Source organism: Cottoperca gobio, chromosome 8, assembly GCF_900634415.1.
Source record: "Cottoperca gobio chromosome 8, fCotGob3.1, whole genome shotgun sequence".
Lineage (NCBI taxonomy): Eukaryota > Metazoa > Chordata > Actinopteri > Perciformes > Bovichtidae > Cottoperca > Cottoperca gobio.
Window position 1 is genome coordinate 17,943,670 of NC_041362.1, and position 20,575 is coordinate 17,964,244.

Below are 20,575 nucleotides of genomic sequence, written 5' to 3' on the forward strand. Positions count from 1 at the left end.
AAAGAGTTCTAAGACTAATATATAATACATATAATTGTTCATTACCTCAACATTTTTATGGTGTTTTTATAATGCAGCTATAACTAACACCCCCTATAGATCAGGGGGTGGGGAACCTCCGGCCTCCGGGCCAATTCATAAACACACGCAAAACAATCCACTAGAAAAAAAACACAAAAAATCTAGACGGCAATAGAATAAACGGGCGATTGACTGTTTTTCCTGGCCACGGTCAGGGTCCTAGAACACAACACGAGCGGAACGTGTCATCACGTTTGTCACGCCATGTCAAAAAACTTCAATTTTAAACGAGACTGTCGTTGACATCAGTGAACGCAGCATGGCGAGTGTAAAACAGAGAAAGGTGGATGCAGAATGTCGCACTTTCCAGGAGAAATGGACGAACGATTATTTCTCTGTGGAAGTAAAAGGCCAGTGTGTCTAGTTTGTGCGGACGCGCTTGCGGTGATGAAAAATAATCCCGAGCGTCATTACAGCACGAAACATGCCGAACTGCACGAGCTGAGAGGACGAGTGCGTGTGGATAAAGTTAACGCTCTTCGGAGGAGTTTGGCCCAACAAGCAGCTCTCTGCAGAGCGTAACATACAAACATAGACAGATAGAGAGGTAGACCACCACACCAAGAACAGACTGTTCCACCACTGCTGTGCAGTTATCACTGCCATTTACAATACTCACTTTATTTTCTATCAACCACTTGGTACTTATATTATTTTTTATTCTATTTAATTATTGTTTACTGCCTTTTTACTTCATATGTTATTTTGCTGTGACAAGATAAATGTCCTCGTTGTGGGACTAATAAAGGATTGTTTTCTGATCAAACAGAAAGATACATGGATAAAAAAAGTTGCTTTTTTTGCACAGCATAAAAGAAAAGTGAAATGAATGGGCTGCGTCTTAAAAACAATTGCAGAGGTCATGAGTTCAATAATTAGTATGGCCCTCGAAGGATGTTGTAAAAAATAAAATGGTCCTTGATAGGAAAAAGGTTCCCCACCCCTGGTTTAGATGATAACAAAGTAGAGAAACAACATTTTGATTTTGGGACGGTTAAAATGGTTTTTGGGGATGGTTCAAGGACAATGGGGAAAAGTGTCATCTGGAGCCACAGAGGAAGACCCACCTGGTAGAGATCTGCACGCTACTGACTGCACCTTTCTAGTTATCATTTGTTCAAGATTAAGCCTCCATAATCAGTTAGAATTTGCACAAACCGAGTGTCCCACATTAATTGGGCTCTGCTGAAATGATGGTCTGGGTTTTCCTCGTCAGTGAAGTAGAGTCATCTGTGACTTTTGCGAATGGACCAACAGCAACGTTACAGTTCAGCGTTTTTAGAGACATTTCCAGTAATGTCCGAAAAAGAAAAGTTATATAAAAAAAATTACCACTAATGTACAATTGAGTTTTTTTAGTGTGTGCGTATGCGTTGCTCTTTTTGTCTCCATATCTATATTTCTCCTATGTCCACTTTAATTCCAAGAATGTTTTTAATGATGAGCATTTCAGGACACCATTAATGTTAACAGGTGGGGCCCGGCCTAGCTCTGTCCCAATTACTCTTCTCCATCTAATCATCAACCCACTCAGAAAATATTTTTGCCAAACTGCTGAGCATTTGTGAGTTCGGCTGATGTGGACATCAGCTGAAGCGGCTTCAAGCTGCGCTCACTCTCCTGGTGTCAGTGTGACCCACAGCTTTGGCACAGAACAACAGCTGTACCTGTAACTTTGTCAAAAGAAACTTTGGAAACACTTCTACAATTTCATTTGTGTTTCTTTGTTGGTATAGTCTGCGTTATGTCTCACTTATTGTATGTGTGCACATCTATATAAATCTACTCCTCCGATTGTCCATAACAAGATTTATATAGATGTACACACATACAATAAGTGAGACATGACGCAGACTATACCAACATAGTATATTCATATTATTATATGAATAATAGTATCTAATCTTTTCAGGTGTTATTATTTTAATTATTGATTAATCTGCCAATTATTTTCTACATTAATCGTTTGAGTTAATAAAATGTCAGAATATAGTGAAATGTCCGTCCTTGTTTCAAAAAGACTTCAGGGTGATGTCTTTAAATGTCTCATCAGCCCAAAACTCAAAAGTATTCACTTTAATATGATTAAAACAGAAAAGTAGGAAGTCTGAAAACAGCATATTCTGCCATATTTGCATTAAAAATTACTTTAACGATTAATTGATTATCAAAATTGTTGAGTTTTGTTTTTCTGCCGATCGAATAATCGTTGCATCTCCACTTAGACTTCTATAAATCTACTCCTCTGATTGTCTTAAACAAGATTTATATAGATGTACACACGGATGAATCCTTTTTTTAAATATGGAAAACAGCTGCATACATACATACAGCTGTTTATATGAGCAGATATGTTAACCATGTTCACCATCTTCGTTTAGTGTGTTGTGTGTGTTTAGTGCGATGGCTAGATTCCACCCAATAGTTGTTGAGACATTTTGCTAAAACCCACAAATGTCAACCTCATGGTGGCGCTAGAGGATAAGTCAGGGGATCAACAATGTCAGTGCACATCATCCTCTGGGGATCAGGAATGTCTGTACAAAATGTCATGGCGGTGCGGCGTGTAGTTATTGAGATATATTGATTTACAGTGAGCTCAACCTGGAATGCTTGACTTCACATTTTCCCCAAAAAGTACTGACATGAGGAAAAACTGCCGATGACAACAAACGGATCAATGCTTCTCTGTTGGGTTCACATCTTTACTGAGTCACAGTTCCAACACATTTCACCAGCAAATGACAGAGAAGGAAACAGACGGGGAGGAAAACTATAAATCACAAAAAAAGAACAATATTTGTAAAAGCTTTTTGTCATTGAAAAATGATTGTAGTTAAAAATCTGTGTTGTACCGAAAGACAGTGGAAGGAGAAGACGATGAGGAGGGGTCCTCTGTGAGGTTGAGCAGACACACACAGCACATGACTCCCTCCCTCTCCGCTGATACTCACACGTGCTCTACTTGTTTTTGTGACACAATGGTCAGACAGCAGCTCGGAACTTTCTTCCTTCCTCTGGCTCCCCCGTGTGTTCATGTACAGGTGGTGCAGCTGATGCGGATACGTTCATGACTGAGGCAGGGACACCTTACACAACGAAACACACACTTAGCAGCAACAAACAGCAGAGATAGAGGGACAAGAGGCGAGAGCAGAGACGGTCAGAAGAATCACTTCGGACCCGGAGGTTCTCTGAGCACTTCATCACCGATTCTTTTATTTGCTTCACTGTGTTGGACGAACAGCAGGATCCATCATCTCATCTCCCATTTGTTACACAATCTGGATTATTTTTCATCATCATCATCACCACCACCACTTCCTCTGCTCTGAAAGCAGGTGTCACGGATCTGCAGACCTCTGGAGGTCAGTAGATCTGTGACACCGCGTATGTGTGCAACACGCGATCCCACTGCTCCTTTCAGAGTCTGTGGCTGGCAGTGGGCAGCTAATATCCCCGTGACCCCTGACCCTAGCAGAGGTCAGAGACGTAGTCAAAATCCTTGAAGTGGTCCTGTTCCTTGTGTGAGAGGGTGCGGCGCTCGCGGGGCGGCGTGAGGGCGGGAGCCTCGGCTGTGAACTCCACGTCAAAGTTGCTGACGTCTTCTTTACCTCCGATGGTCGGGACGAACGGGGGCGGGACCTTCCTCTGAAGAAGATTCTCCCAGTCCATACCCTAAACAACATTTACTTCTTTATTTAGCTTCTCATCAAGATGCACTCCGTGACATTGAGATTGAAAACTAAACGCTCACCCTGAAGAACGGCTGCTTTCTGACCTCTTCGGCGTCCTTCTCTCCGGAGCCCAGACGTCTTTCGGGATTCCTCCTCAACAACTAGCAAGCGAGAAACAACAACAATATGTCAACGTTACAAAAGTCACTTCAAATAGAGAGTTTAAGTTTAAGTCAGGAGCAGCAAGTGAGCGGAGTCTGACCCGTCTCATGATGCCGATGGCTTCGGTGGAGAGGAAGCGAGGGTAGCGCACTTCATCGTTCACTATGCTGTCGAAAACCTCCTCCTCATCGTCACCTGGGAACGGAGACTGAAAGAAACCCACACACACAAGTTTGCATTGCATTACAAGTTATACCTCCACAAACACGTCTCTGGTAGCCTCGACTTGATTTAACATCACAAGTCTTTCACACGTGTATTCCCCCGCCGGACACTCGGCACACGCTCCAGTTCCTTTAGCGAAACAAGACATAACTATCACCTGTGATGATCTTTGTTCTTAATCAACTGCAGAGTCCACGTCGACTCGACAAGACTGAAGACTTTTTATTCATTTCTTTCACGAATATAAAAATAGAAATCAGCACTTTGTGCTCTTTGAACATCTTTTGTTGTTTATTAATGAGTCAGATCTTACAGACATCTTGCTCGTCTTCCTATTCAGCTGTCAAATAAATAATAAACACACTATATAAAAACACTCATATTGATATTGCACATATTGTTTATATTTGTAGGGCTGCAACTAACGATTATTTTTATTATCAATTAATCTGCCGATTATTTTCTAGATTAATCGTTTGGTTTATAAAATGGTGCTACTTTCATATAGTTGGTTCTATTGTATTACCTGCTTTATTGTTAATATTCTATTAAAATACCTTTTCATACATTTTCTGTGTGTCATGGAATACGCTACAACTACATTTCATACATCATGTGAATATTAACGAGGATTTATCCTGATATAAACTACGAGAAGACTATTAGTCCATCTCTCACCAGTTGTATTATTATTGCAAATCTTTCTGTAATTAAGACAATATTTCCCATAAAGCTCATTGCTTCCAGGTCCAAAGAGGAGGCGGTCCACCTTCCCTAACAACACACATCTTTCTTTTGAACACGTTCAGAACAATTTCCATCCATCAGCTGTCCAACTCCACTTTTCCCTCTCAAGACTTTTGGCCCTTTGTTCCTGATTCTCATACTGAAGATCAATAGTTTTGTGCCTTGAAGGAACAGTTTGACATTTCAGGAAATACACTTATTCATTTTCTAGCAGAGTCTGATGAGAAGATCAATACCTCTCTCATATCTGTCCGCTAAATATAAAGCTACCACCAGCAGCCGGTTAGCTTAGCTTAGCACAAAGACTGGAAACACTTTATATGCAGATTAAACACTTCAGAGGTGCTGGTTGGTGGAATCCTAACCTTTGAAAAGAGCCAGGCTAAGTTTCCAATCTTTATGCTAAGCTAAGATAGCCACCTGTAGTTTTATATTTATCGTACAGACATGAGAGTGGCGTCCATCTTTTCATCCAAATGAGCACATTTCCCTAAACCGGCGAACTATCTTGTTTCATTAATCGTGCAGCAGGCAGAGGTTTCCAAACGTCTTGGCAGGGATCTAGTTTGTTTACAGTAAAGACACACACGTCTGAAGATTCAGATGCATTTCAGAATACTTGATAGATAGTAATTTAAAAAGACTTACCTCACCGACCAACATCTCATAAACGAGCACCCCGAGCCCCCACCAGTCGACCGCTCTGGTGTAGGATGTGTCTGTCAGCACCTCCGGGGCCAGAAACTCCGGAGTCCCACAGAATGTACTCGTCCGGTCCCCAAAGCCCATACCTGGAGAGACGAGGCAAGAGAAAAGACAGTGAGTGGATTTTAGGGGTGAAGACAGATACATATCGACTGTGGGAGTGATGAGAGACACATCGATGCTTTGGAAATAAATGATGTAAAGTAAGAAAGTTAATTCTCTTCCTCCTCTGATGGCCGGTACGTTAAATAAATAATAGACACTCACCTTCTTTACAGAGCCCAAAGTCGGCTATCTTCACAAAACCCTGTGTGTCGAGCAGCAGGTTGTCCAATTTAAGATCCCTGGCAAAGGAAAGGAAGTGGGTTTTTGCCAAATACTGAGCGTTTTATCCCTCTTGTACAGTTAGTGCTCGTATCCAAGAACTCACCGATACACAATCTTATGGTCGTGAAGGAACTGCAGACCCAAGACCACACAAGCCGAGTAGAACCTGAAACAATGGACAGAAACACAGGATTGAACATACACACCGCTACATGTTGACGCTTCATTCATTCATGGGTGCACAGACGGAGGCACACAGAGCTTTCCAAGAAGACACACACAGAACTCACATAGCACGTGGCTCAGTAAAGACGTCGGCATGTATGTGCATCATGAGGTCTCCTCCTGCCGTGTACTCCATGACAAAACACACATGTTCTGGCGTCTGGAAACATGCAAACAGGTTGACCAGGAAGGGGTGGTGGGAGCCGTTGACGGTCTCAAAGATCCGCTTCTCACACATCAGACTGGAGACAGACAGAGGGAGACGGGGTGTGTGTGAGAAAGGTGTAAGTATGAGGTGAATGAGCTTCGTCGTGTAGCGGAGACTTTGGCTGAGGTCAAAGAGAGCCGCGTCGTACAATACAGTTACCTTTCCACTTCATCCCTCGCTACGATGTCTCCCTTCTTCAGGGCTTTGATGGCGTACAGGCTGCCTGTCCTGTTGTACTCTGACAGCAACACCTGGAGAGATTCATGCTTTAGTTTTTAATCAAGGACTCTCATGAAGAACAACGAGTCCGTCTCTCGACACTTGATGACTCCCCTTCTGTGGCACTCAACCCAACCTCCTACTGAACATGTAAACACACAGTTTCCACCACGTTCAGCAGCTCATCACTGACTTAGTCTACATAGCTAAACATAGTAAGTTGATCCATTGTTCAAATTAAATATATTGATTAGTGAAGCTTTAAATATTCTGCTATAAATATTTAGCTAGCTGTTAAGGGATGCACAAGGGTAAAGAGGATACAACTACAGAAATGACAGAAAAACAGTAATTTGTGAAGAGACACATGTTCATTCAGATTAGCAGGTAAAGTTTCGTTCATCCTATGGAGGAAAACTAAAGTTAGAGTACCTTCCCAAAGTGGCCCCTGCCGAGCACTGCTACCAGTTTGAAGTCCTGCAGGCAAAGAGGGCCGCTGCTTGGTCTGAGAGAGAGATTATAGGCATTTTACAGGCACTGCATGCAACATGACATATTTTAAATGTGCCTCATACGCTCAAACACTGGAATAACACTACATGTCAAATGTTGTGCTTTGCAATGAAAAATGCTAATACTGTTCAGCGTTCTCTTAAAGTGTCTATTCTGTGTTTCCAGCAAAGCCAAGTAACATTTGGCGGAACATATGTTGTAATCCACATTAATGATGACTCGGCTATACAACCACGTGCTAAAAAAACAGGTTACAACACAGGACCATATTGTGTGTGTGTGTGTGTGGGGGGGGGGGGGTGTTTCTGGTGTCAAGCTGTGTTGGCCATGATGCAAAAAGATGAAGTGTGTGTGTGTGTGTGTGTGTGTGTGTGTGTGTGTGTGTGTGTGTGTGTGTGAGATAGGTCCCCTTTTGTGTATGCACCTGCGTAAAGAGTTCTGGGACAGCGATCTGGTTGGCTGTTCAGGGACATCCGGCGTAGACGGGGGCTCAATAACGGGCGTCTGTTCCTGTGAAACACCACAGAGACGAAGAAGAAGGAGACGAATGAAAACACCAGTAAAATGAGTGCATGGAGATGGAAAATGACAGAAAGGGAGGAACACAAAAAGAAGGAGGAAGCAGGACAACATGGTTGCTGACATCTGTAACGACCTTCAGTCACAGCAGACAAACCGACAGATGAAGCTCATCATGAGCAGTTGCCAGGTCCCCTGCTGACCTCACTCCTCCCCTCTTCCTGTCCCGTCCGCTCCTTACTCGCTACTAATTAGTTCTCTAAAAAATATCAGAGTAATTAATCCCATAATACTTCAACCCCGTTGAACACGCCATCTGCCACATGCCCTCTACTCCTCTGACTCTGCGCTCGCTGTGTGTCTGCCGCTCTGGTCTTAAACATTCTAATTCACTTTATTGTCGTGACCATAACTAAGCACTGTGTTGCCAAAGCAGGTGGTGCGAGGACGAATGAGTGTGTAATAATTAGGATTCAATAATTCAGAATGTAAGAAAAAAAGTATTAAGAATAAAATATTGTACCTGATAAGATGAGATTTCATTTCTTTTAATTTAGGTTATATTATTATATAATATTAATAGTGTGTAAACCAGTTGAAGGGCCACAGGGGCCCATTGTTGATCCCATGCTTTCGAAATATGGCCCTGATAGTTTAAAACATTTACAAGAATGGTGATGAATGTGGTTTCAAGTACGGCACAGATACAGAAACTAGGCATGATCTCCAATATTATTTTATACTATTTTAATTCTGCTATTTTTATAATGGTACTTCAGACTCATTTACATCTACACTGTGATTATTGTACTGTAAATGCTCTTATTCTGTCTAATCTTGTACTAATTGTTATGTTTCTGCTGTGAAGCACTTTGGGCTGCAATTCTTGTATGAAAGGTGCTATACAAATAAAGATTATTATTATTATTATTATTATCATCATCATCATCATCTTTGGTAATTGTGTACCACATTTAGAAAGCAAGCTTAGATAAGTGATCGATTTGTTTAATTATAGATAATAAATCTAATCTAAATCCGGTCAAAGCAAAGACGTCGACATATGTTGTAAAAACTGTATTAAAATAAGGACATCTTAAATTAAGCTTCATTATATACTTTGTGTCGCCCCCTTATTCTTCCATGCGTTACTCACTGTGTAGATGTATATATGGGTAACACAAATCAAACCTTTACTTTGCTTAACCTACTGTTTATTAAATGACGTGGTAGATTGTATGCATCCAGATTTGTGTTTTAAATTAAAGAAAGTCAATATTATTTAAAAATAAAAACGCATGAGCACATGAACGAGCAGCATGGCAGTAGTACGCTGCAGTACATTGTACAATTCTGACTCACTTTCGACATTAAACAGGTCACATTTTGTAAAAAGGTAATAAGCTGTGTGTTCTCCCTTCACCTTTTAGGTTGGTGGAATAAAACCTATTTCTTCTAAGTTGCATAGTGTTCTACTGCGTCTCTATTATCTCCCGGTGCAGTTTGTGTTCTTCACACTGGGAAACTAACACGGATTTGGCCTCGATCAAATTAAAGCTCCCCTCCATCCAATTATGTCTCATTAAAGCCGTCTCCCTGAGTTTTCACTTCTCCATTTCTCTAATTATTTATCCTCCTACCGCTCTGCCAGTCTTAGATTTCTCAGTGCAGCGGCCCATGACTAGAGCACTGTTTCCAAGCCAAAGACTGCAGGTAGGAAGTGAGCTAAATAGTAACATGATAGTGTAAAGATGTCCATCTTTCCCCGTCTGAAGATCCTATGTCTGCTTCCCTTCCTCTTTGGCCTTCGTCCCTCTCACTCACCGAGGGAGCGGGTGCCTCCACTACGTCTCTCCTGATTTCTGCTTTGGGAGGAGAGTCGCTGCCCAGATTCAGCTTTTCCACTGAGATTTCTCTGCACACACACACACACACACACACACACACACACACACACACACACACACACACACACACACACACACATCAGATTTTCTGTGAGGCACAAATTAAAGCCCTTTGCTGAAACTGTAACTCAACGCTGTAGAGGAAGATTATTAATGTGAATTTTTCATGAACAATAAAGTCTGGTTTTAAAAACTTCACGGAATTATGCAAAAAAACTAAAAGTAAGAAGGCACAGATAATTAATCAATAATTGATCAGCATAAAGAGAGAGTGCTGCTGTGGTTCATTTCTGCACTCCAGACTTACTTCCCTAATTGCCTAAATTCTCTGTGCTGGAATGTATATTTTAAAATACTTAAATGTACTTCAAGCCTTTTTAAAAATGTTTTGCAGAGCAGCGGGCATTCTGGTTACATACCCTGAGCTGTGTGTGAGTGTGTTGGGGATGTAGGCAGGTGTGTTGCTCCCACTGGGGATGGCGTTCTTCAGCAGACGGATCCAGGTAGCAATGTCCACATTCATCTGACGAGCACGCAGGAAGGCTTTACCTGAAACATACAGTGGAAAAGAACTTGTTGAAAGAATAGTAAAACACAAAAACTGGTACAATGTCTTGTTACTGTCTGTATTTAGGAAGAGGAAGTAGAGAGTGTGCGTTCATGCTAACATCAGCATCTGATGGATGAGGTCTCCTGCAGCTCTAATGATGCAAGACAGCAGAGCTGTTGCATGACCTGGGTCTGCATTTCCTGTAAATGTTTATAATCCCAGTTCCACAAAATACCACAAGCCCTGAACACCTCTCAGGCCCTTTGGTTTGTAACTCCTTTAGACTCTGTGTAGGCTGGAAATAACTCAGAATCTCTGACGATGAAAAGTATCATGATCACCTGTTTGTTGTATGCTAGAAACTTCAGATGAAAGTCAGACATTCTGAAGACGATCCTCCTTCACATACAATGGACCAGAGCTTTGATTCTCTGCCCAAATACAATTGCCCAGGCCTGAATTGGGTCGGATTCACGCAAAGCAGGTATGTTTTTTGTGTTTTAGAAAGAATAATTAAATGCAGACTTTATAGTTTGTATAATATAATGTATTGGCTAACTTGCAGGCTGGATTTTTCGGGCCCCGATCAAAGCTCTACTATGGACTATGAAAGTACAAATACTATTTCACTGGAGTACTCCTATAAGACCAGAGTATATTTTTTTCAAATCCACCAGTGGACCAGCAGGAATGTCATTCAGGGTTCTGGAAACAAATTTTCCAGTGAATTAAACAGAAAACAACTTTTTCAATAAAGTCAAAGTTTAGATTGCATCACACATGAAGGATTAAAAACTTTAAGATTTTAATCCTTCATGTGTGATACTCTATTTTACTGTACTATATTTCAGTTCAGTGGTTGTGCGTGAACATACCGTGCTGTTTAGAGAAGACTTTCTTCTGCCTCTGGAGTCTTCGGCCTCTCTCTATTACTGGGTTGAAGAAAATCACCTAAAATAAAAACAATATGTTAAAACAACAAACTGTATCTACAGTGAATGTATGTCTGAGGTAAAAAAAGGCTAGCTATTTAGGCTAATACTTTATACCAGGGGTCGGGAACCTTTTTGGCTGGGAGAGCCATAAAAGGCAAATATTTTTTTTATGTATTTCCTTGAGAGCCATATAAATTTGAATGTAACTTTATGCGTGCATTTTTTAATATAACATGTCTCCGAGTACTAATAGAGGTATCAGTGTTTCATTGAACAGGTGCTCTTTTATTAAATAAACTAAACTAAACGCTTACGTTATTTATCTCATATATGAGCACGTTTCAGTGTTTACTGCACGGGTGTCAAACTCAAGGCAATTATATCCGACCAGCGAAAAAATATCATGTCTGTCATAACTGGCCCGCCGGTTTTGGTAATTAAATCAATGCATGGCACAACCACGGGAAAATACATTTGAGGAAGTATCTAAATGTGTGAATGAAATGAAAGTTTTTGGAAAGCAAAGGGAAAGACACCACAGATCTCTGGGACGATGTGAGCTGGACTGTTTGTGCGACATAACGAAGCATCTCACTGTTAAACCTGCAGCTTCAGGGCCGTGTGATCACGGACATGTGTGATGCAGTGAGAGCTTTATAAGCCAAGCTGCCTGTGGGAGACTCTGATGCAGAAGGAAACTTTGGTCACTACGTGTTTCCAAACACTGACAAACATCTCCCCCGCTGTGTTCCCGACAGCATTCTGCTGATCAACTGAGACCATTTGCCGACTTTGCAGCTCAGAAATGAAAACTGAACTGCTCAGCAATCCGTTTGCAGTTGACTTAAATATGTTCCATATCTTTTTGCACTTTATGTTTATCGTGTTCAATACATGTGGACTGTGTTTGGCCCTCGACGTAGTCCCAGTTTTTAATGTTGGCCCTCTGTGAATGAGTTTGACCCCCCCGGTCTACTGCTTGCTTTGCGCAGTTTCTCCTCTGCTCGGTTTCGCGACGGGCGGGGCTCCGCCCCCTACACCCCTACACCCACACCTACACCTATACACACACACCTATACACGCACACACACACACACACTTACACACGTGTGTGTGTGTGTGTGTGTGCGCTGTGCAGTCTGAGACAGAGCGGAGGAAAGGAGAGGGGAGAACTAAAAACAAATCCGCTGCTAAATGTTTTACTTTAAAATGACACAGTATAATTATTTATTACTTGTTAATCATGTTAAAAAATGTCAGCTCAAAATTGTCTGCGAGCCATATCGCGTCATCGAAAGAGCCATAGGTTCCCGACCCCTGCTTTATACGGTTGATGAACGTGTGTGTGTGTGTGTGTGTGTGTGTGTGCTGTACCTCAGCCAGCAGCAGCCCCTGTGGCTCCAGTTCCAGCTTGACTCGATGAATTTGGTTGTCCAGGAACTCTTCCAGCTTCAGGTACTTCAGAGCGCATAGGGAGCGGTAATCTCTCCAGTACACTGCAATCTCCATCTCCCTGGACTAATCACAAAAGAAAAGAAAAAAACCCCACCAGGGAAGTAACATGAAGGTCTGCTCACTGGTGCAACTTTATGTTGCATCACACTGTAACAGAGTGCTGTGTCTTACTCTCTCCAGCTCCACAGTGAACGTCTGGTCCCAGGCCTGCTCTCCAACTGTCCTCCACACCGTCTGACCCACCACTGTATTCTCCAGCTTCAGCACTGCGCTCACCTCCGCTATGACACACACACACACACACACACACACACAGTTTAACAGCCTGTATATAGCAGATAAGTCCACATTATAATTCATATTATACCTCTGAACATTTAAAGGCGCCTGTTCTAGATAAGAAAGGATACTTACAGGAGAGCTCTTCGTTCTTGCCGGGGATCTTGAGGCTCATGCTGCTGGTGCTGCGGCTGTAGAGGCCACTCAGTTTGAACGAGGAGCGCCCGTCTCCCACGGAATACGAGGGAAGAACCACCGGGGTCCCTCTGCTCCGCCCTGGGACGACCTCCAGCAGCCCCACACAGCCCAGAAGATGCACCTGAAGAGTACCTGGACAGAAGAAAAAATGACCTTGATTTGTAAAAACAGCGGTCTCTTCAGGTGCACGACGCAGCTTCTCCCCCACGATGAACTACAAATTAAAACTAAATATTTCATTCAATATTGCCACAGTATAGTTTCTGTGTCCACCTGTGAGGGGTGATGGTTTGCTCATGGTGCTGTACTGGTTGTGGACATAAGTGGTGCTGTGGCGGGAGCTGAAAGCGGAGGAAGTGGCGAGCACGAGCTCCTCCTTGATGAGGCAGGCCTTGGGATGATCCTCGGGGAGCTCCTGCAGCCTCTGCTCCAGAGAGCACCTGACCAGGTCCAGGCGCTGGGACGACTCGCCCAGACCACACTGAGCCTGCACACAGCAATAAATGTTTGCTCCTGAGGGATTTGTTTTGTTTTGTTTATTACATTAAAATGTATTGATCTTAAAAAGGGGAAATTAAATACGGAAAGCAATAATAATAATTTTAAAAAGGAAAAAGCACACAATTAAAATGTGCTCATACATAAAACTGAGAATATGAAATAGCTCAAAAATGAATGAGTGGTTTGTAAAGATGTACACACATAGATGGTTAAAGTGGGAAAATGGGGAACCTTTTTGTTTTTTTTACCTTCAGATCTAGCCATGAATTGACTAGCATATATCGACTGCTTATGGAAAATGTAAAAAAAAAAATGTGACGATACGCTTATTTGCTGAGAGTCAGATGAGAAGATCAGTACTATTCTTATGCATGTAAGTGTTTTTGACTGGAAGACTGTACACAAAGCTACTGCCAGTAGCCGTCAAGCTTAGCACATAGACTGGAATCAGGGGGAAGCAGCTAGCCTGCCTGTCCATAGGCAACTAAATCTGCTGGATATCGTTTCATATTTACCGGGCAGACATGAGAGTGATAACAATCTTCTCATCTAACTTTGGGCAAGAAAGTATATTTCCTAAAATGTCAAACTCTTATATCACGATCAATATGCTGTATGAGGGTAAAAGTGGATAAATGCAATACATAATTATATAAATATGAGATAAAAATGAATAAGTACCTGAAATTGTAAAAAACAAAAATGTCAATGATACAACATGTGAAGCTGATGAAGGACACTTGTAGATTCTCAACACATGTGCAGCGCTTCATTTCTGTGTATCAACTTTTACAAGCACGTAACGGATATTACATTTGAACAGCAGAAGGTTTTAAATCAAGTCATCTCCTGCCGGCTCTCTGACCTCAGCCATGGCCTTCTTGTCTTGGACCTTTCCTGCACCCAGCAGTCGCAGCATGTTCTTGGCTCCCTCGGCCATGGCGTGCTCCACACGGTAGTGATGCCACAGCTCCTCCACGCGCAGCTCCGCCCCACACATGTCCGGCTTACCTGAGACACAGAGCCAGGTTTGTTACGACTCATGAACAAGAGGCAAACAGCAACATGCACAGATAATGCATCACTAGCAAGAGAACTCACTTTAAAAACAGGTTAGGAAAGTGTTAGTTGTATAAATGTCTTTTACTGAGAATTGAATAATCTGGTCACAGTGCTCCATCTTGAGGTTTGTGTTTCCTGTTTAGTGGAAAACTTCATTGACTACAATATTTACTCTGAAACCTGAAATGATTTTGGACATTTGGGGGAAACACAAACAAGCTGTCAACACAACACTGACATGGAATGTCACATTTTAAGTTGACATTAGGAAACAGTTGCCTATTTACATACAGTATCTCGCTCTTACGGAGAAACATTAGCTTTTAGTCGCGTTTTGGGCCGCACAACGAACTATCCGGCGGTTTAGCTGCTAAATGCTCCACTATGTTCACCAGCTGGTTGCCAACGGTGTCCGTCTTCTGTTTCGTGTATTTGTTTAAAACAACACTGATTACAGCCGTGAAAATGAGCCAAAACAGTAAAGTTGTCGGCCAGAAATTCAAAAAACGCAATAACGCTCCATAGAATTGAGGGGAAGTGCGGGTTTGTCACTACGAGCGACACACATAAAATTAGTGTTGTGATGGATATATATATATGGATGGATATATATATATATATATATATATATATTAATCATAGAAGCTTTAAAGCACAGAGCTAAAGAGAGAGCAAATAAAGAGGGATGGAGAGAAAACTCCCTTTAGAGGCTTGTGCCTGAATCAGTCAGCTAGCTGTCCTCTTTGTGCTGCTCTGAGCTTTGTGTTTTCCTTCCCTGCTTATTCTCTCTTTCATCTCTGGACTCCTTCCTTCACTGTCGTCATCTCTGACTCAGTCCTTTCAGTCTCACTCCCTTCCTGGCTCCCTGCATCTGCCCTGCCTGGTCTCCAACCTCTGTTAAATGAGGCATGGCTTTTAGTTGTTGGGCAACATCAAGGGGATGCAGGAACATCAATAAGGCTCTACCCTGAGAGAGGCAGAGAGGGGCTGTAATGGACTATGTGTGTGCAAGTGTGCGTGTTTGACTGGAAGGCTGTACACTGTGAAGTTCTGAAGAAAGAATTGATCCATTATCACCGGCATCATAAAATATGCAGTATTTATAAGCTTTGTGAGAGTGACAGGTTGGATGAAAGCAGAGTTGAAAGATGAGAGGATAAAAACAAAAAGCATGATAGATACATTGGTTGTCCTCAGACTGCTCCGTGGCCTGCATGGCCTTTCGGATCTGCATGCGGATGATGTCTATCTTTGTCTTGCTGTCCTGCAGCATCTGCTGAGCCGTCTGGAGAAGCTTCTTGTCCTGTGGAGGGACAGAAAACAGCAGGAGATGAGGGAGGGAGTCAAGGAGCAAAGATTCAATATTAAAGAATCTGCAGTGGATGCTAAAGGGCATGCAGTGAGTACGAGTTGAGCCACATGATGAATACCTTGGTACCTCCATTGGCATAGATTGGAATCATGTTCTCTGCTCCCTGTTTGACCTTCAGCTCAATGTTTAGCTGCCGCTCCAAAGCTGCGATGCGTCGCTGGTTGGCCGACGTCCGATTGAGCGCCCCCGGAGACTTAGGGGCATCTGGGGAAAGGAGTCAGGTCAGGTTACTGTTGGCCGAGTTATTAAACATCGTCGTTATCTACTGGTAGCACATCAAATTAAAAGGGACCGAATGTCTCTTATTTAATTTTTTACATTCATTTTACAAAGCTTCCATTGAAGTTTTCAAATGAAGCTTTGAATGTCTGCCATCATCATCATTTTATGACGTCATCGCACTGAAAGAATTAAAAAGTTCTCAAAGAAAATCCTCAATTTTAATAAAGTAATTCATAGAATTAAATGAGTTAGTCTTTTTTTATTAAATCAACTTTCTTTAATTGCGTGCGTGCCTCCCTTTGTGTGCGGTAAGCGGGAGAGCCCCAGTGAAAATGTTGTTTTTGACAAAGACTAAACGCCAACAGAATTAAATTAGAACCCAAACCTAACGTTTTATATTTGGTTATATAAAATAAATGTTGTGAACTTTTTTCAATAAATGTTGACTTGGACTTCACAACACTCTGGAGGAAGTCGCAGCCACCACTGGAATCTAATTCTGCAAATAGTTTAATACTAATACTATTAATCTTCAAACACTTGAATAGACATGCAAAAAAAAAGGTTGATTTAGAATTTTAATGTCACCATTATTAATGAAGCTTCAAAATATTTGGTACAGCCCTGTTAAAGACCAGTGATTCCACATGCCCGAGCCCATAAACTACTACTCTACTGTTAAAGCCTCACAAACTACTACTCTACTGTTAAAGCCTCACAAACTACTACTCTACTGTTAAAGCATCTTAAACTACTACACTACCGTTAAAGCCTCATAAACTACTACACTACCGTTAAAGCCTCACAAACTACTACTCTACTGTTAAAGCCTCATAAACTACTACTCTACTCTTAAAGCCTCATAAACTACTACACTACTGTTAAAGCCTCACAAACTACTACTCTACTGTTAAAGCATCTTAAACTACTACTCTACCGTTAAAGCCTTACAAACTAATACTCTACTTTTAAAGCCTCACAAACTACTACTCTACAGTTAAAGCCTCACAAACTACTACTATACTCTTAAAGCATCTTAAACTACTACTACTCTACTGTTAAAGCCTCATAAACTACTACTCTACTGTTAAAGCCTCATAAACTACTACACTACTGTTAAAGCCTCACAAACTACTACTCTACCGTTAAAGCCTCACAAACTAATACTCTACAGTTAAAGCCTCACAAACTACTACACTACTGTTAAAGCCTCATAAACTACTACACTACTGTTAAAGCATCTTAAACTACTACTCTACTGTTAAAGCCTCATAAACTACTACTCTACTCTTAAAGCCTCATAAACTACTACACTACTGTTAAAGCATCTTAAACTACTACACTACCGTTAAAGCCTCATAAACTACTACACTACCGTTAAAGCCTCACAAACTACTACTCTACTGTTAAAGCCTCATAAACTACTACTCTACTCTTAAAGCCTCATAAACTACTACACTACTGTTAAAGCCTCACAAACTACTACTCTACTGTTAAAGCATCTTAAACTACTACTCTACCGTTAAAGCCTTACAAACTAATACTCTACTTTTAAAGCCTCACAAACTACTACTCTACAGTTAAAGCCTCACAAACTACTACTATACTCTTAAAGCATCTTAAACTACTACTACTCTACTGTTAAAGCCTCATAAACTACTACTCTACTGTTAAAGCCTCATAAACTACTACACTACTGTTAAAGCCTCACAAACTACTACTCTACCGTTAAAGCCTCACAAACTAATACTCTACAGTTAAAGCCTCACAAACTACTACACTACTGTTAAAGCATCTTAAACTACTACTCTACTGTTAAAGCCTCATAAACTACTACTCTACTCTTAAAGCCTCATAAACTACTACACTACTGTTAAAGCCTCATAAACTACTACACTACTGTTAAAGCATCTTAAACTACTACTCTACTGTTAAAGCCTCACAAACTACTACTCTACCGTTAAAGCCTCACAAACTAATACTCTACAGTTAAAGCCTCACAAACTACTACACTACTGTTAAAGCCTCATAAACTACTACACTACTGTTAAAGCCTCACAAACTACTACTCTACCGTTAAAGCCTCACAAACTAATACTCTACAGTTAAAGCCTCACAAACTACTACACTACTGTTAAAGCCTCATAAACTACTACACTACTGTTAAAGCCTCATAAACTACTACTCTACTCTTAAAGCCTCATAAACTACTACACTACTGTTAAAGCCTCACAAACTACTACTCTACTCTTAAAGCCTCACAAACTACTACACTACTGTTAAAGCCTCACAAACTACTACTCTACTGTTAAAGCCTCACAAACTACTACACTACTGTTAAAGCCTCATAAACTACTACACTACTGTTAAAGCCTCACAAACTACTACACTACTGTTAAAGCCTCACAAACTACTACACTACTGTTAAAGCCTCACAAACTACTACACTACCGTTAAAGCCTCACAAACTACTACACTACTGTTAAAGCCTCATAAACTAATACTCTACTGTTAAAGCCTCATAAACTACTACACTACTGTTAAAGCCTCATAAACTACTACACTACTGTTAAAGCCTCACAAACTACTACACTACTGTTAAAGCCTCACAAACTACTACTCTACTGTTAAAGCCTCACAAACTACTACTCTACTGTTAAAGCCTCACAAACTACTACACTACTGTTAAAGCCTCACAAACTACTACACTACTGTTAAAGCATCTTAAACTACTACACTACTCTTAAAACCTCATACACTAATACTCTACTGTTAAAGCCTCACAAACTACTACTCTACTGTTAAAGCCTCACAAACTACTACTCTACTGTTAAAGCCTCACAAACTACTACACTACTGTTAAAGCCTCACAAACTACTACACTACTGTTAAAGCCTCACAAACTACTACTCTACTGTTAAAGCCTCACAAACTACTACACTACTGTTAAAGCATCTTAAACTACTGCACTACTCTTAAAACCTCATACACTAATACTCTACTGTTAAAGCCTCACAAACTACTACTCTACTGTTAAAGCCTCACAAACTACTACACTACTGTTAAAGCCTCACAAACTACTACACTACTGTTAAAGCCTCACAAACTACTACTCTACTGTTAAAGCCTCACAAACTACTACACTACTGTTAAAGCATCTTAAACTACTGCACTACTCTTAAAACCTCATACACTAATACTCTACTGTTAAAGCCTCACAAACTACTACTCTACTGTTAAAGCCTCACAAACTACTACTCTACTGTTAAAGCCTCACAAACTACTACACTACTGTTAAAGCCTCATAAACTACTACACTACTGTTAAAGCCTCACAAACTACTACACTACTGTTAAAGCCTCACAAACTACTACACTACTGTTAAAGCCTCACAAACTACTACTCTACTGTTAAAGCCTCACAAACTACTACTCTACTGTTAAAGCCTCACAAACTACTACTCTACTGTTAAAGCCTCACAAACTACTACACTACTGTTAAAGCCTCACAAACTACTACACTACTGTTAAAGCCTCACAAACTACTACTCTACTGTTAAAGCCTCACAAACTACTACACTACTGTTAAAGCCTCACAAACTAATACTCTACTGTTAAAGCCTCACAAACTAATACTCTACTGTTAAAGCCTCACAAACTACTACATCTACTGTTAAAGCCTCACAAACTACTACACTACTGTTAAAGCCTCATAAACTACTACTCTACTGTTAAAGCCTCACCAAACTACTACTCTACTGTTAAAGCCTCACAAACTACTACTCTACTGTTAAAGCCTCAAAACTACTACACTACTGTTAAAGCCTCACAAACTAATACTCTACTGTTAAGCCTCACAAACGACTACTCTACTGTTAAAGCTCATAAACTACTACTCTACTGTTAAAGCCTCACAAACTACTACTCTACTGTTAAAGCCTCATAAACTACTACACTACTGTTAAAGCCTCACAAACTACTACACTACTGTTAAAGCCTCATAAACTAATACTACTACTGTTAAAGCCTCATAAACTACTACACTACTGTTAAAGCCTCACAAACTACTACACTACTGTTAAAGCCTCACAAACTAACTACTACTACTACTGTTAAAGCCTCATAAACTACTACACTACTGTTAAAGCCTCACAAACTACTACTCTACTGTTAAAGCCTCATAAACTAATACTCTACTGTTAAAGCCTCATAAACTACTACACTACTGTTAAAGCCTCACAAACTACTACACTACTGTTAAAGCCTCATAAACTACTACACTACTGTTAAAGCCTCACAAACTACTACACTACTGTTAAAGCCTCACAAACTACTACTCTACTGTTAAAGCCTACAATAGGTTTCTATATTGATTTCCTGCCATTGGTTTAAGTTTTTTCGTGTGTGGTTTAAATTTTTTTTCGTTCTTGTTGTTTTAATTCATCAGGTGGCAATTCAGTCGCAAAACAGGTACAGTTCTGAAAAT

At 40.9% G+C, this 20,575-nt stretch overlaps 1 protein-coding gene across 4 annotated transcripts in view; it reads right to left on the reverse strand.

Annotated features, from left to right (window-relative positions):
- Positions 1-2,772: 2,772 nt before the first annotated feature.
- The window catches only part of LOC115012233 (serine/threonine-protein kinase N2-like), a 39,907-nt gene continuing 22,104 nt past the window's right edge, over positions 2,773-20,575 (reverse strand). For all 4 annotated transcript variants that reach the window (XM_029437723.1, XM_029437720.1, XM_029437721.1 and 1 more), the window contains 20 exons: positions 15,927-16,072; positions 15,679-15,799; positions 14,300-14,445; positions 13,207-13,420; positions 12,871-13,065; positions 12,628-12,737; positions 12,376-12,519; positions 10,941-11,016; positions 9,935-10,064; positions 9,433-9,523; positions 7,514-7,599; positions 7,009-7,081; positions 6,517-6,608; positions 6,215-6,391; positions 6,028-6,090; positions 5,865-5,941; positions 5,541-5,683; positions 4,021-4,128; positions 3,839-3,919; positions 2,773-3,759 (listed from right to left, as the gene is read on the reverse strand). In XM_029437723.1, the coding sequence (XP_029293583.1) occupies positions 3,556-3,759; positions 3,839-3,919; positions 4,021-4,128; positions 5,541-5,683; positions 5,865-5,941; positions 6,028-6,090; positions 6,215-6,391; positions 6,517-6,608; positions 7,009-7,081; positions 7,514-7,599; positions 9,433-9,523; positions 9,935-10,064; positions 10,941-11,016; positions 12,376-12,519; positions 12,628-12,737; positions 12,871-13,065; positions 13,207-13,420; positions 14,300-14,445; positions 15,679-15,799; positions 15,927-16,072 (2,477 nt within the window). In that variant the 3' untranslated portion in view covers positions 2,773-3,555. The remainder of the gene's footprint in view (positions 3,760-3,838; positions 3,920-4,020; positions 4,129-5,540; positions 5,684-5,864; positions 5,942-6,027; positions 6,091-6,214; positions 6,392-6,516; positions 6,609-7,008; positions 7,082-7,513; positions 7,600-9,432; positions 9,524-9,934; positions 10,065-10,940; positions 11,017-12,375; positions 12,520-12,627; positions 12,738-12,870; positions 13,066-13,206; positions 13,421-14,299; positions 14,446-15,678; positions 15,800-15,926; positions 16,073-20,575) is intronic.